The sequence below is a fragment of the Salvia miltiorrhiza genome, chromosome 7 (assembly GCF_028751815.1).
Source record: "Salvia miltiorrhiza cultivar Shanhuang (shh) chromosome 7, IMPLAD_Smil_shh, whole genome shotgun sequence".
NCBI classification, from domain to species: Eukaryota; Viridiplantae; Streptophyta; class Magnoliopsida; order Lamiales; family Lamiaceae; genus Salvia; species Salvia miltiorrhiza.
The window spans coordinates 20,375,593-20,389,693 of NC_080393.1; the positions used below are offsets into that span (position 1 = coordinate 20,375,593).

The following is a 14,101-nucleotide window of genomic DNA, read 5'->3' on the forward strand; positions in this document are numbered from 1 at the left end:
ATCTTTTTATGTTTATGTATGTGAGTGACAAATTACTTTTAATGAACTACTTTGATTTCATATAATATTGCATGTTATGAGTTATTTTGTTTAAACAATTATGATTTAGAATATTTGGATGTTTTTGCCCCTTCTGTACTATTATATATAAATATATATTAGATTGAATTAATGAACATTCATAGACTATAATATCTCATCTATTGTAGATTACAATCTATATATACATATATACACACATATATTGTATGAAATATATCATTGATATAACAAAACTAGTATTTGCACTCGTGCAACGCACGAAAAATATTTTTATATTTCATTATATATAAAATTGATATTAATTTGATTATTATATAATTTTTTTTAAATATAATTAAAAAAATACTGAAATTTAAGATAAATATTTTAGTTTAATATAAAAAAATAAAGAATAATTCACATTAACAAAAACTGATATTGTGAAAAAAGAAAACTATATAAGTTAAAAGATATTTGAAAAAAATAGATTTATTCAAAAAAAAAGAGGTGAGAGGAGAGATAATTTTCTTAAGTTTTAATCTTTAAATAAATATAATTTTTATATTTTAAATCTAATATTTACATAACATGTATCAAATTAACCCTCTTGTCATGATCTTTAATTTGATATGCATATCAAATATTTTATTATTAGTAGAATTTCACAATTTTAGAAAGAAAAAAATAGAAAAATAAGAAGTTAATGAAGGAGAAAAGAAAAAGATGTATAGCTTATATATAAACCTTTAATTTTATTGTAATCACAAATTTGCCATTCAATTTTGAAATTGATTTGAAATCAATTTGAAATTGAAAACTCAATTTTTAATATAGTATAGATATATTATTAATTGTATATAAGTAAATCTTTTTAAGTTTATTACATATCACCATAGAAATAACATTCAATTAAAATATTAAAATTAATTTGTTGTCATGAGTTATGTCATTGCAACATTTGTTATTAATTATTGATTATCAATATATAAATATGATATGCCATTTATACATATCATTTATTCTCCGAAACTCGTTGGGTAAGCCTGTTGCAATGGGTTGCCAGAGGATTGGTTATACTCCCACGGTGCTCTTGGCTGAATTGCATACTCTTTTAGTGGCGGTGGATTATTGTTTGGAGAATGATTCGGGACCAGTGGTGATGTATACAGCTCTTTATTGGCTGTACATGTTCTTCAAGAGTCTAAACAGGGGGCGAGTCTTTGTGCGATGAGCTTTGGGAGGCCTTTGCTCATGCGCGCTAGTATATTGTGTTGGATTTTCTTCTCGTTCATTGTGAGGCTAATCGAGCAGTTCATGAGCTTGCTCATTTTTCTTTGTCTTCTTCTGATTATTTATTTGAAAGGCCGATTTTTCTAATTGATTTCTAGACATTGTTGCTTCTTATTTGAGTTAATATGTTGCACACGCCTTCTTCCAAAAAAAAAAATATATACATATCATTTTTAGAAACTATAATAACAATATGGGGTTGTTATTATATACTCCATTATATAGATAGATTAAATCGAGGTCTAATAATCGCTTCCATTCTTTTCAAAAACTATAATAACAATATGGGGTTGTTATTATATACTCCATTATATAGATAGATTAAATCGAGGTCTAATAATCGCTTCCATTCTTTTCAAAAAAAAAAAGAAAAAAATCGCTTCCAAATATATTGGGCCTTTTCAAACGGCCCATATTTACGGCCCAAGACAATGAGGTAGGGTTTATCTTCGATGTATACATATTTTATCAACGCAGTCGCCATTCTAAAATAGAAGCAGAGCTCCACTCCTTCCGCCACGGCCCCAACCCTCGCTACCGTAAGTTCAAATTTGCATCCCAGTCGTTGCCTTCATTTGTCTACACGTTTCCGTTGAAACTTATTGGATGAAAAATCCAATTTTTAGATTAATGTTGTCTAAATTGCTTTATTTTTCGAGCTTGAATTTAGTTGAATTTGAAATGGGCTGTTCTGTCTTTTCTTTATTATCTGAGGAATGTTTTAACTAATTTGAAGCGATCTATTGCGCTACAACTAAGCTATTTAATTGTTCATGGTTTTTTGGGCTGTGTGTGTATTTGATATTCCATTTCATGTTTCTGTAAGGGCATTTTGTGATCCGGTGTTCAAGTTTGTTCGTTGGCTGCTTTAAGCTTAGTTATGGAATTAGGTTACAGTTATGCTGGAGTTCATAATTCTGCACAATATTTTTAGATTGTTAAAGGTGTAATCTGTAAATCTCGCAAACAATATATGCATGGGACCTACTTGGTAGTGCTTTCCTTTACTTAGCTGAAGCCAACTCTTTGATAAAAGCGTTGTTGATGTTGTGTTTGAATGATTTAGTTTCATCGCAATTTTGCTGGCCCTTTTCCATGCTTATCTTTTGCTGTATTAATTTTTTATCATGTGCATGTAAAAATTGATTATTTTCATTGAAATTAGCGAGAAGGTTGTATTTATTTTAATCATACTCATGTTGAGATATACAATTATACTTGTTGAGAGTTGTTGTGATTCTCTTTAACCTTATATTCTATCTATTGTGTTTGTATGAATGTGTGAGGTTCAGTTTATCTGTTAGATCGTGGTCTCAATGGTGAGTCTTTTTTGCTTTAGATAAATCATGAAGCATAACAATGTTATCCCAAATGGGCACTTCAAGAAGCACTGGCAAAACTACGTGAAAACTTGGTTTAACCAGCCTGCCCGAAAGGCCAGGAGAAGGACCGGTAATCATTTTGTCTTGTTCTGTCTTCTTTCTTTTTCATTTGATTAGTTTGGAATTATGTTAGTGCATTTCTATTCCAAGCTCTGCTGAACTGATTCATTTTATCATCCTGTATCATATGATTGACTCTGGCTTGGTATATTTCATTTTCAGCACGACAAGAGAAAGCTGTTAAGATTTTCCCCAGACCTACGGCTGGACCCCTTCGTCCCGTTGTCCGTGGGCAAACACTGAAGTACAACATGAAAGTCAGAGCTGGCAGGGGATTTTCTCTTGAGGAGCTTAAGGTGAGCTCCTCTCACTAGCTGTATCTGATTGAACTGATTGCTAGTAAGATCTACATATGTTCTTTTTGGCTCAGGATTTGAGCAAGTGCTCTGCTATTTTTTTTTTCTATTTTATTTGTTGTGAATAATTCACTATAATGTGTTTGATTGAAGTGTCCCCACATAATTCCCAGTTTTAGTCTTAGTAATTGTTGTGACTTTTTTAGTTTGCTAAATTTGCTGTTGCTATATTGTATCAATCAGGCTGCAGGCGTCCCTAAGAAACTTGCCCCAACTATCGGCATCTCTGTTGATCACCGCCGCAGAAATAGTTCGTTGGAGGGTTTCCAAACTAATGTCCAGAGACTGAAGACATTCAAGGCTAAGCTTGTTGTCTTCCCGAGACGTGTTCGCAAGTTCAAGGTAAAATGGGCCCTTGAACGAATGAAGCTTTTTTTTTTTCTAGTTATTGTGGATCTCTTATACGCGCATCCCTTTCTCTTTCAGGCCGGCGATTCTACTCCCGAGGAGCTGGCTACAGCGACACAAGTTGCTGGTCCTTACATGCCTATTGTTCGTGAGAAGCCGACTATGGATCTTGTTAAGGTCACGGAAGAGATGAAATTGTTCAAGGCATACGACAAGCTGCGTCTGGAGAGGACGAACGCTCGCCATGTTGGTGTTAGGGCCAAGAGGGCGGCTGAGGCCTGAGAAGGAAGATAAGAAGTAAAGCAATTAGAATGAGTTCAGAGGCAACAAATTGTTGGATTTGCATTGTTGCTTATATTTATATCTTTTAGTTGTCTGAATTTTGACACAACGTGCAGCCAGGTCTATGTTTTCGGACTGTTTCAGATTTTGTAGTTAATATTATTATTCTAATATAAATTCATGTGCTTGCCATGTTTATGATTTATCGATGATTAGAACATCTTTAGCCAACTAACTGTGTTGCAGGCTTAATTTGATAATCCTCCTAGACGTGCCAAGGTGAAACTTCTCTCAATAATCATGTATAGATTGCAAGTATTTCAACTCTCAAATAATTTGATAAAGGTTGTCGCATTTTAATTAGCTTTAGCTGTGACGCAAGCATTTGAAAATATGTACGATGTGATTTTGTCAAATTGCGTGACTCGTCTAATACGCGTTAATCAACAGTATATCTATTTCAGTGAGATCTTTCCTGTTTTTATTTTCTAGAGGAAGAAAAAAATTCGAAAGCACAAAAGTTTTTCCATTAGACTTTGTGAAAGGAGTCACCACACTTACCGACCTACTTGACCGTCTTGATCTATATGATGAATTTTAAGTATAGGAGATAAGCTATATGATGAATTTTAAGTATAGGAGATAAGCAAATATCTTGCGTGTCTTGACCAAGCGATAAGAGATTAATGTCTATTGTTTAAGATCAAATGTCTTTATTCGAGTCCCTTATGATGCGGTCTTTAATTTTTTTATTTAATACTGTTAATGTTTTTAAAAAAAATCTTGAAACAATGTAGCTTGTAACACAAGCACACATTTTACTGAAATAGAACGTGCCACGTACTCAAATACATTGGATGTAAAAAGTAAACATATACTCGGATCGTTGCATAAAAGTTTATAATTTTTGTTATTTTGATACCTTTCATAAAAACGTGTAATTTTTTATTTTTGGACATTGACTCACCACATAACACTACAATAAAGTTTTTTTTTTCTTCAATCAGTCACAACACACTCATTTAGTATTTATTAAAATTTGTGTCACTAAAAGTGATGCACACTTCTAAGGGACGGAAAAATATAATATAAATAAATTAATAAATAAGTATAGCATATCATATTAAAATATTAGTCTTAAATTAAATACTAAGAGATGTAATAGACAAACGAACTTTGTAAAACAAAGAGATAGGTAAGATGCGTGTTTATTTTACACTCGAATAACTCATCTTATTAAACTAAATATAATTGTATTTTGTTTTATCATCTTTATATACTTGTACATATGTAATAAATTGATAAGGACAGTTTCGCATTGTCAATAGAAGAGGAAATAATTTATTTGATAAAAAAATAATAGATTGGCAGTTGATCTCTTATCCTTATATCTAGAGTAGGACAGATATTTCACATTTCAGTTAACCACCCCTTTTCTTGAATTTGAGTCCACCTAAAAATTAGTGCTCCCAATATTTTACTATTATTTTAGGGCACGAAAATTAAAAAATATATAAAAAATTATAAAATTGGTTGAAATTATTTACATAATAAATATAGAATATATTATCAAAAATAAAATGAAACACTTATAATGAAACATCTTATTATAAAAAAATGGGACATTTAGAACTTATTATTGCTCGTTATTCATTACCTAGTACTACTATTATATACAAGCACAAGCAAAAGAAGATACTTAATTACGACATTCATCTTCTTCATCAAAAAGTGAAACTTATCCCTTCCCATATTCGTACATTCAGATTCTTTTCAACGCTCACCTACAAAAAAAAAATATGCGAGTCGAACTCGCCAGCATAGTACCAAACATTCGGAAATTTCCCAACCGCCCTTCACTGTCAAGATCCATAATATCACAACCCCAACTTAAATAAAAATTACTAAAAAAAATCCCCAGCCGTTAATTCCTGTCCGAAAAAGGGCAAGAATAAAAAGGTACTAGTATTAAAGTGGAGTTCTTGCAGAGATTTGTTTGGGCAGTCGCATAAAAAAGATGGCCGGTAATTTTGGGTCGTTGAGACAGAGCTTTGTAGAGAGAGGGAAAGAGCGGCTGCTGTCGAGAAAGTACTACTCGGAGGTGGAATTGGACGACTACTACGTCAGACATGAGGGCTGCTTCCACTGGCTCTTCCGAATCATGGGAGAGAGCTTGTCGAGGTGGTGGAAGAGTCTCGAGGAGATTGCAGTTAGCGCCTACCAGATGGGAAGATCCGACCCGAGAAAGGCCATGTTCGCCGCCAAAATGGGCTGCGCTTTGTCTCTCGTTTCTCTCCTCATCTTTTTCAAGGAGCCCTCCACTTATATCACCAAGCATTCCATCTGGGCCATTCTCACCGTTGTAGTTGTTTTCGAGTTCAGCATAGGTAACTCCCAATTTACCCATCATCACTTGTGTTGCCGTGTGCAAGTTGTGATTTTTTTTTTTACAATTTTGTGTAGGGGCTACATTAAACAAAGGGTTTAATCGAGCTTTGGGGACTTTCTCTGCTGGTGCATTATCTTTGGGAATTGCAGAATTGGCAAAGCTTGCTGGAGAATTTCAAGAAGTGGTGGTTGTCATCAGTATTTTCATAGCAGGTCAGTTTCTTCAGACAGATATTATATAGCATTTTCGTTTTTATGCACAGTTTGTATCTTGGATCGAATTGATTTTGGGATAGTTAGATCTAATGGAAAAGTAGCTGCAAGACTCTGTTTTTGTGGTTGAATTTGATGAGAATGGGTTATGATTGGTGATTTGTGCTGCTTCTGTGGACCTCAGGGTTCTTGTCTAGTTATTTGAAGTTGCACCCGGCCGTGAAGCAGTACGAATATGGATTTCGGGTATTCATGCTGACGTTTTGCATAGTACTGGTGTCTGATTCATCGGAGTTTCTTCAAACCGCTGTTTCTAGATTGGTGCTGATCGCATGTGGCGCTGGTGTTTGCTTGGTCGTGAATGTATGCATTTTCCCTATTTGGTCTGGTGAAGATTTGCACAAGCTGGTTGTGAAGAACATTAAAGGGGTTGCCACGTCTTTGGAAGGTTAACATCCTCTTGAATTATCTGTTGTGCTGTTGAATTATCTCATATGCAAAAGTTATCAGATTTAATCTTGTCTTAACTCTTAAGCTCATACCGTGCGTTGTTTACAGGTTGTATCAATATGTATTTGCAATGTGTTGAGTATGAAAGGATACCATCAAAAATCCTTATCTACCAGGCTTCTGATGATCCTCTTTACAAGGGATATAGAACTGCTGTGGAGTCCACGAGCCAAGAGGAGACTCTGGTATGCCTTGTATATTTCCTTTTACTCGATTCTCAGCACGATATTGTGGGGGTGATGAAATGTTGATTGTAACTCTCGATTTTCACAGTTAGGGTTTGCTGTATGGGAACCACCCCATGGCCGTTATAAAATGCTGAACTATCCTTGGGGCGACTACGTGAGAGTCAGTGGTGCTCTGAGGCACTGTGCTTTCATGGTGATGGCGATGCACGGGTGTATTCTTTCAGAAATACAGGTATTATAGTTTGTAAGCCTTGAAATGGTTGTTTATTTATATGTTTTTGCTTTTATGTTTTCACTTCCAACCATGTTGCCTTAAGCAATGTATTAGGTGGAACCAACCAACGATTTGGGTGCAACTTGTATTTATTTTATTTTATTTGTTTCCTTGCCTTATAAACACTCTTCAACTTGGTGTAAGCCGATTTAGTGAAGCTTTTGAGGCAAGAAAATGCTTCTGATTGATGAAGCTTCGTCAATCCTCACCTTTTTGTTGGCTTTAGGAAACAAATATTGAGGCTTGAGTCTCGTAGCTGAACCAGTTGTTCCTTCTTCTACCACTCAATCATGAAAGCTTATAATTCCATGTTATGGCATTTACATGTTCTTCTTGTAGAACTTTACACATTTTAAGTGACTCAAATTTTGACCTTTGTAGAACCTCTTAGGAAAACTATTGGGCCATTGGCATAAATTAGCATAATTTGGGTTCCTGTATAAGCTAAATTATCTCTTTATTTATTACATAATTGTTTACAGATAATACCTTGTTAGAAAACGAAGGTATGCATACTTAATCGGAAAATTAGTTTTAGATTGAGGGACCAGACTGTCGTCTTGGGGGATTTAAGTCCTTAGGGACAAAATATTCGTTCTTCTTTTGAAATTATTCTGTTGTCCTTCTCTCCAGTAAATAATATTTTCTTCTACGCTTCTGTGATTACGGAAGGCTAAACTGGTTCATTTTTTAATATCAGCCTTGAGGAAAAGTCTAGTTCTCTATGCATACTGAGGAAAACTGGTTCATTATATGCATTTATAGATAACATCCTCGTTGTCCCCTTGGGATGGCCTAGTGGTTGGGGTGGTTGCCTGTTGTCCAAGAGGTCACAGGTTCGAATACTCTCGGCCACAATAACCACTAGGTGGGGTGTGTGTGTGGTTTGTATTATTGTGTGGTTTGTATTATTTATAGGGTGTGTGTGTGGTTTGTATTATTGTGTGGTTTGTATTATTTATAATGTAATTTCATCAAAAAAAAAGATAACATCCTCGTTAGAGAATGGGGCATGCAGAAAAATAATCGAGAAATCAGTTTTTAGACTAAGGGACGAGACTATCAGTCTTGTTGGTGGATTTCAGCCTTAGGAGCAAGACATTCTATCTTGTTGGCAGATCAATCCCTCCATTAAATAAAATTTTATTTTCTTCTATAATTTTATGTCGTTTAACTCCATCAAGTTGATTAGCTTGTTTAATCTTTTTCTTGAAGCAATGGTGAACAAAAGTGAATATATTATACTCTTGTGTAGAATTCTCACCTTATGGACCTAGGATACCATAATGAATTCTGGAAGTAACACAATGGGAATACGTCTATGATTTCCACATAGCATAGACACAGTTATTGCTGCCAGTGTCCTTTGTCTCGGACTCTTGCTTGCACTCCCCAAGTTGGACGTAAATTAATACTAATGAGTGACTCAAAACCTCACTTTAAAACAAGAATAATAGAATTTTCTCAGTGGTGGTTAAGTTGCAAGGAATTTCTGCCTCTATGGACATTTATACTTTTGATGGAAAACACACGTTGCAATGTATCAAGTGAATTTCATCCCATCTTTTGGGCTAAGCATGATTCAGTATGACACTTGTATATTATATTCAGCGTAGCAAAACGGAAGAGGAATGTTTTGGTCACCTGACTAAATTATGTTAGTGCTTTGCATTGTTTATTTTCGATATAAAAGCAGAGCATGGTTGTATTTTGTCACCTCCAATTTGATTTTAAGTTCATACTTGGCTTCCTAGCTGTTGGATTATGTAGATCATGGAGGTCTTGTCCATACATTTTGAGTAGGAAAGAGAAACAGTGTGATGTTGGCTATCTTATCTACACACCTTTACATTGTGTTTAGTTTCACAAATCCTATAAAAGATGCATTTGTTATCTCCAATGCATATCTACTGATGTTGTGGTTGAGGAATATCAAACTAGCATTCTGCAAAATGTTATTTGACTGTCATATTCTCACTTGAGGCTTCTACTTGCAGGCACCTTCTGAACTAAGGCAGGTGTTTAGGGAAGGAATTCAGAGAGTCGGGACCTGAAGGAGCTAAAGTTTTGAGAATGCTTAGTGAAAAAGTCGAAAAGATGGAAAAATTGAATCCAGAAGACCCTCTTGCAGATGTTCATGATGCTGCAGAGAATTTGCAGATGATGATTGACCAGAAATCTTATCTTTTAGTGAATGCAGATAGTTGGGAGAGCGATAGACGGCCTGAGAATTTTGATCCGGAAAAGATTCGTGAGCTCAAAGAGAATGAAAACAAGCCATTCTTGATCAAGTCTCTCAGCTCAATCAATCAGCAATCGACTCACACACTGCGAAACTACGATGCAGTCAACGCAAACAGGAGCATCAATTTCTCCCGCTCCGAACTGGGTTCTGGAGAGGACGTCCTCAAAGAGCAGACCATGTGGCCTTCGCGCCTCTCTCTCATCGGTGATGCCATCCTCAACGAGCGTGAAGTCCGGACATATGAAAGCGCAAGTGTGTTGTCTCTAGCAACTTTTACTTCTTTGTTGATCGAGTTCGTTGCCAGGCTTCAGAACCTGATTCACTCGTTCGAGGAACTCAGCGAGAAGGCCAAGTTCCGGGAGCCGTTTGAGACGATGGAAACACAAACCAGCACCGGTTTCTGCTCCAAAGTGCTCAAATGCTTATGCTGCAAAGACTAATGCAGTCTCGAGAATAAATGGTTATCACTTGTATTACCAGTAAAACAATTTTGTGAAATATGGCCATAACACAGCTTTGGGGTGAATAATATGCCCCATATAAATCAAGCAGTTTGCTGTCTTTAGAATTGCACTGGGAAGCAGGTTTTTGAAGTAAGCTCCCAGAAAGTTATAGAAAATGTAATTCTTCACCATTTCTTCACCTACTTTTTATTGAATCAAGCAATGAGAATGGTGTCTGTTAATTCAAGGGCTATACATTTAAGCTTTCTGCGACATACGATGTTTTGAGATCTACGTAGCATTAGTTCAAAACTGCGAACGAATCGACCCCTCACCCAAATAGTAGCAGCAAAAACGGAACAGCCTATACATGCTCGATGAAATAATAGTTACAGTTTGCAGGAGGATGATCTTGGGTAATTAATTGAGCCTATAAATAGTGTTTTTCTTGAAGATGCAGCAAGTTTGATGTTTCTATTTCTGTTTGCTGGCATAAACAAATATGCAATTATGGGCAAAGTTGGTGACTTTGTGCCACTAGGATGCCTTAAAACCAGCTACTATAAAGGTAAACTTGCACATAATTACACTATTTACAGCAAAGATGCCTTCCATTGGTGTGAGTAAGGTTCAAGGACTACTACATGAAGATGATTGGGGCGTGGGGAGTGATTGTCACAAACTGTTAATAAAAGGAATACATGAGTTCTCCTATATTTCTATAAGATAACAAACCAAGAATATCGACATGAAGAGGGCAAACTCACAGCCTTGGCTCATTTCTCTTCGAATTCAACATCGATGATGTCTGGTTGAGACTTTGACTTTGACGAGGAAGGACCTCTACCGCCTCTTGAGAAGAAGTCACCTTGTGGTTGCCAAACAATATTTCCACAGCTAGCACATCGTACAGTTTGGCTCTTGTATCCCACAAATTGCTTCTTACAAGCTGGGCATTCACCCTGCCACATATGAATTGGAAGAATTAAATGAGGGGGATAACTAAAATCTACAGCCACGCTAGGATTCAATCAAGCATCGAATAGAACAGAACAGAGTGGAAGAAACAAATGAAAATACTTCCTCCGTCCACAAAAGAACTTCCTATCTTTCCTTTTTGGGACGTCCACAGAAGAACTTCCTACCTATTTTTGGATTATACCCCACCACTTATAATCTTCTTACTTTTCACTTTTCACAACTCCCAATATTAATTATAACACTTTTTCACCACTCTCAATACATTCAACTATCTTTTATCCACTCTCAATACACTCAACAATATTTTTTCTTAAAATTCGTGCCACTCCCTCCTAGGAAGTTCTTTCATGGACGGAGGGAGTATTATTTAAGTGAGAAAAGAAAGCAAAAGGAAAATAAGAAAAAAGTTTCAATATATACTGAAGAACTAGCATTGCAAAGGGAGATCACAAAACTGCCATATGGAAGGTCTTGCAAAACTTTTTATCGCAAAATTATTTAACAACCTAAACAGTAACACATTTAAGACTTAGAGAGAGAAGTAGAAAAAAAATGACTAGAAAGTAAGAAGAAATAATCCAAACCATAGAGACTTAACCAAAATGAAATCAGCCACATGCAAATCTTGAATCTTATTTCCAGCAAAGCTTCTAATATTTGCATGTAGAACCAGATGAGCTATTCCAGAAGTCCCATACATTCATGTAGTTAATACAAATTTACAATGTTTCTCTACTCAATACTTTACACACAGGATGATATAGTATATCAAATTATGATTGAAGAACACAAGATCATAGTCATCTAGTGTTGTCCAAGAAGGAAATAACAGTAACTCAAATAAGGAAGTCATTCAGTAACCCCAATAAGGATTTACAAAATTAAGATGAAACATCTTACAAATACAGGGACACAAGTCATTCAAGGTTTTCCATAGATGAAAATAGCAGAGCAGATCTTTAAAATAAGGAAGAAGAAACTTAAAGAACAAAAGATTTACCTTAATGACTAGGTTATTTGCCACGGCCCCAATTAAGAGAGGACCAGCAAATGGCAGCACCCATGTAGCAAAAATCAGAATTCGGAATAGCCATCCCGACAAGGCAAACCATAGAAAGAAAAGTGTCTGCAAGGAGACATTTTCACCAATTACAAATCAGAGTGCAGAGGGGTACAGCAGCAAAATAAGTACACATCTAATATTTCCTCAATTCCAGAAAGGCGTGAACGTATTGATTCACGTTAACCAGAACATGCTCATAGAACTCATGCACAGATCAGTCATTCAGCAAGATCATCCTTTTCATGGGAAAAGATTGAAAAACAAAATCGAAAATATTCAAAACGAAACTCGACTAAGTGAGAAGTAATGTAGATTAGAAGCTACAAGACTGCTGTATACATAAAATTAGACTAGTGACAAACATGAGATTGCAACAATACATGGCTTTTACCAGATGTGAAATTCCACCATCCTAAGATTATCCAACTTCATCGATATATCCAAAATTGCACATAGAAATTGACTTCCTTCACTTCAAAAACTATAGAAACTAAATGACTACAGAAACTAAGCACTACATTTCATGATTTCATCTTTATTGTTCTACACAGTTTGAATATCAACTTTTTGAAACTTGAAATACATCAACTGATAATGTTAACGATGCTTACAGCGAAACTCCGCCCCAATGGAGTATCGAGAAAATCATTGAGCTGCTTCCTGTACTGCAAAAAATGAATAGAAAAACCAATTACCGATTAAAAATCTATTGTCATCGACGTCACTCGAAAAAAAAATTCTCAGAACCCCAAATTCACCGAGGCACAATAAATTGCATCATATAAACAAAATAGTTGCAGTCAATTATATACCCTTGGCAAGTTTCTCCTAAAATCTAGCGAAAATGTCCGCCAGCGCTGAGTAATTTCAAATTCACGATCAAGCTCACGCGCTCGGTCGGCGGCGGACTCCGCCACTGCGGATGCCCGCCTCGAGACGTCGTATCTTCGGTCTATCCGCTCCGCCGTCTTCCGCGTCTCATAGACGAACAACTCGAATCCGTCGTTGGCACTCCTCCAGGCGTCGCGCCACAGCTCGCCGGACGTGACGCGCCTGGCGAATCCGTCGAGGTCGCTGCGCCTGAAGGCGCGTATGCTCGCGCGGTGGTGGATGGAGATGGGATTAGGTCGGTGAAATAGACGCTTTTGGGGCTTCGCAGCCAGTAGAGGGTGCCATGGCAGGCTCGACGCCATGAATAAGGTAAGATGGTGAGCTAAGGTCACAAACAAGGTTTTTTGGGGTTTTTTTCTTTTTTCCTTTTCCCCTTTTTTTTTTTTTCGTGGTTCGCCTAGAAGGCTACGGGTAGTGTACTCGGGCAGTTGCACATAAAGTTTTCGAATATCTCGTTTTCACCCCTTACCTTTGTCATAATTGATTTTAGGGCCGGATTTCTATTGCAAATGTTATATCTCTCTATTACTTCTGTGGAAATTTTAGACCATATTTTAAATGTTTAATGATACTCCTATTTTTTACGCATGAACTAATTGTTTTGAGTAATTGAAAACATTGCTTTCAGTTTCAGGTTTACATCTCTTGATTTGATATTTACATAATTAAAGTTGCATCCTACTTTTCCAGAAGTAGTAGTAATTAATTCTTACTCATCTATATATTTCTCCAACAATTTTTCTACACGATTGGACATTTATGGCAAACATTAATTTTCCCAATTCCAACAAATCAATTCTCTCTATTTTAAACTTCGACTATTTCAAGATGATCTACCAAACATCCTGTCACCACACAATAATCGTTAATTTTATGTCGAATTTACTCTCCATCTCAATTTGTGACATCCATATTTCTTTTTCTCAGCCTTCACATATTTTAATATTTATTTTTATTTTTAGTAAAAGTACTTGAGATCATTATTTCAATTTAATTATTTTAACACTCATATAAAATATTTTATATGAGACTCTTATTCCACTCAAAGCACATTCAACTACGTGTCACTTTCAAATGAATACTGAAATATGAGACATAAGGAGTAATTATTTTTTTATTTTATTTAAAAATATATAATTAGTGTAAGTAGTTAAGATTAAACTAAT

The 14,101-nt window shown here is 35.7% G+C and overlaps 3 protein-coding genes across 4 annotated transcripts; 2 read left to right on the plus strand and 1 right to left on the minus strand.

The window, feature by feature from the left end:
* Nucleotides 1–1,653: 1,653 nt before the first annotated feature.
* On the plus strand, nucleotides 1,654–3,931 carry LOC130993292 (60S ribosomal protein L13-1-like). Of its 2 annotated transcripts, XM_057918127.1 has the most exons (5): nucleotides 1,654–1,850; nucleotides 2,651–2,763; nucleotides 2,916–3,049; nucleotides 3,293–3,451; nucleotides 3,536–3,931. In XM_057918127.1, exons 2-5 carry the CDS (start codon nucleotides 2,658–2,660, stop codon nucleotides 3,737–3,739), a joined length of 603 nt encoding a protein of 200 aa, XP_057774110.1. In that variant the 5' UTR covers nucleotides 1,654–1,850; nucleotides 2,651–2,657; the 3' UTR covers nucleotides 3,740–3,931. The 2 variants fall into 2 exon arrangements, with proteins under 2 accessions (XP_057774110.1, XP_057774109.1); XM_057918126.1 differs by having other exon boundaries at nucleotides 1,703–1,850; nucleotides 3,293–3,931.
* A 1,404-nt stretch (nucleotides 3,932–5,335) lies between these two features.
* LOC130993293 (aluminum-activated malate transporter 4-like) lies at nucleotides 5,336–10,247 on the plus strand. The gene is given in 7 exon segments (XM_057918128.1): nucleotides 5,336–6,126; nucleotides 6,203–6,340; nucleotides 6,525–6,788; nucleotides 6,899–7,035; nucleotides 7,124–7,270; nucleotides 9,310–9,363; nucleotides 9,365–10,247. Coding segments are annotated over 7 exon segments (1,743 nt in total). The 5' UTR covers nucleotides 5,336–5,756; the 3' UTR covers nucleotides 9,998–10,247.
* A 345-nt stretch (nucleotides 10,248–10,592) lies between these two features.
* Nucleotides 10,593–13,420, minus strand: LOC130993294 (uncharacterized). The gene is made up of 4 exons (XM_057918129.1): nucleotides 12,857–13,420; nucleotides 12,656–12,709; nucleotides 11,982–12,107; nucleotides 10,593–10,962 (listed from the first exon to the last, which is right to left on the minus strand). Exons 1-4 carry the CDS (start codon nucleotides 13,235–13,237, stop codon nucleotides 10,777–10,779), a joined length of 747 nt encoding a protein of 248 aa, XP_057774112.1. The 5' UTR covers nucleotides 13,238–13,420; the 3' UTR covers nucleotides 10,593–10,776.
* Between the last annotated feature and the right edge of the window lie 681 nt (nucleotides 13,421–14,101).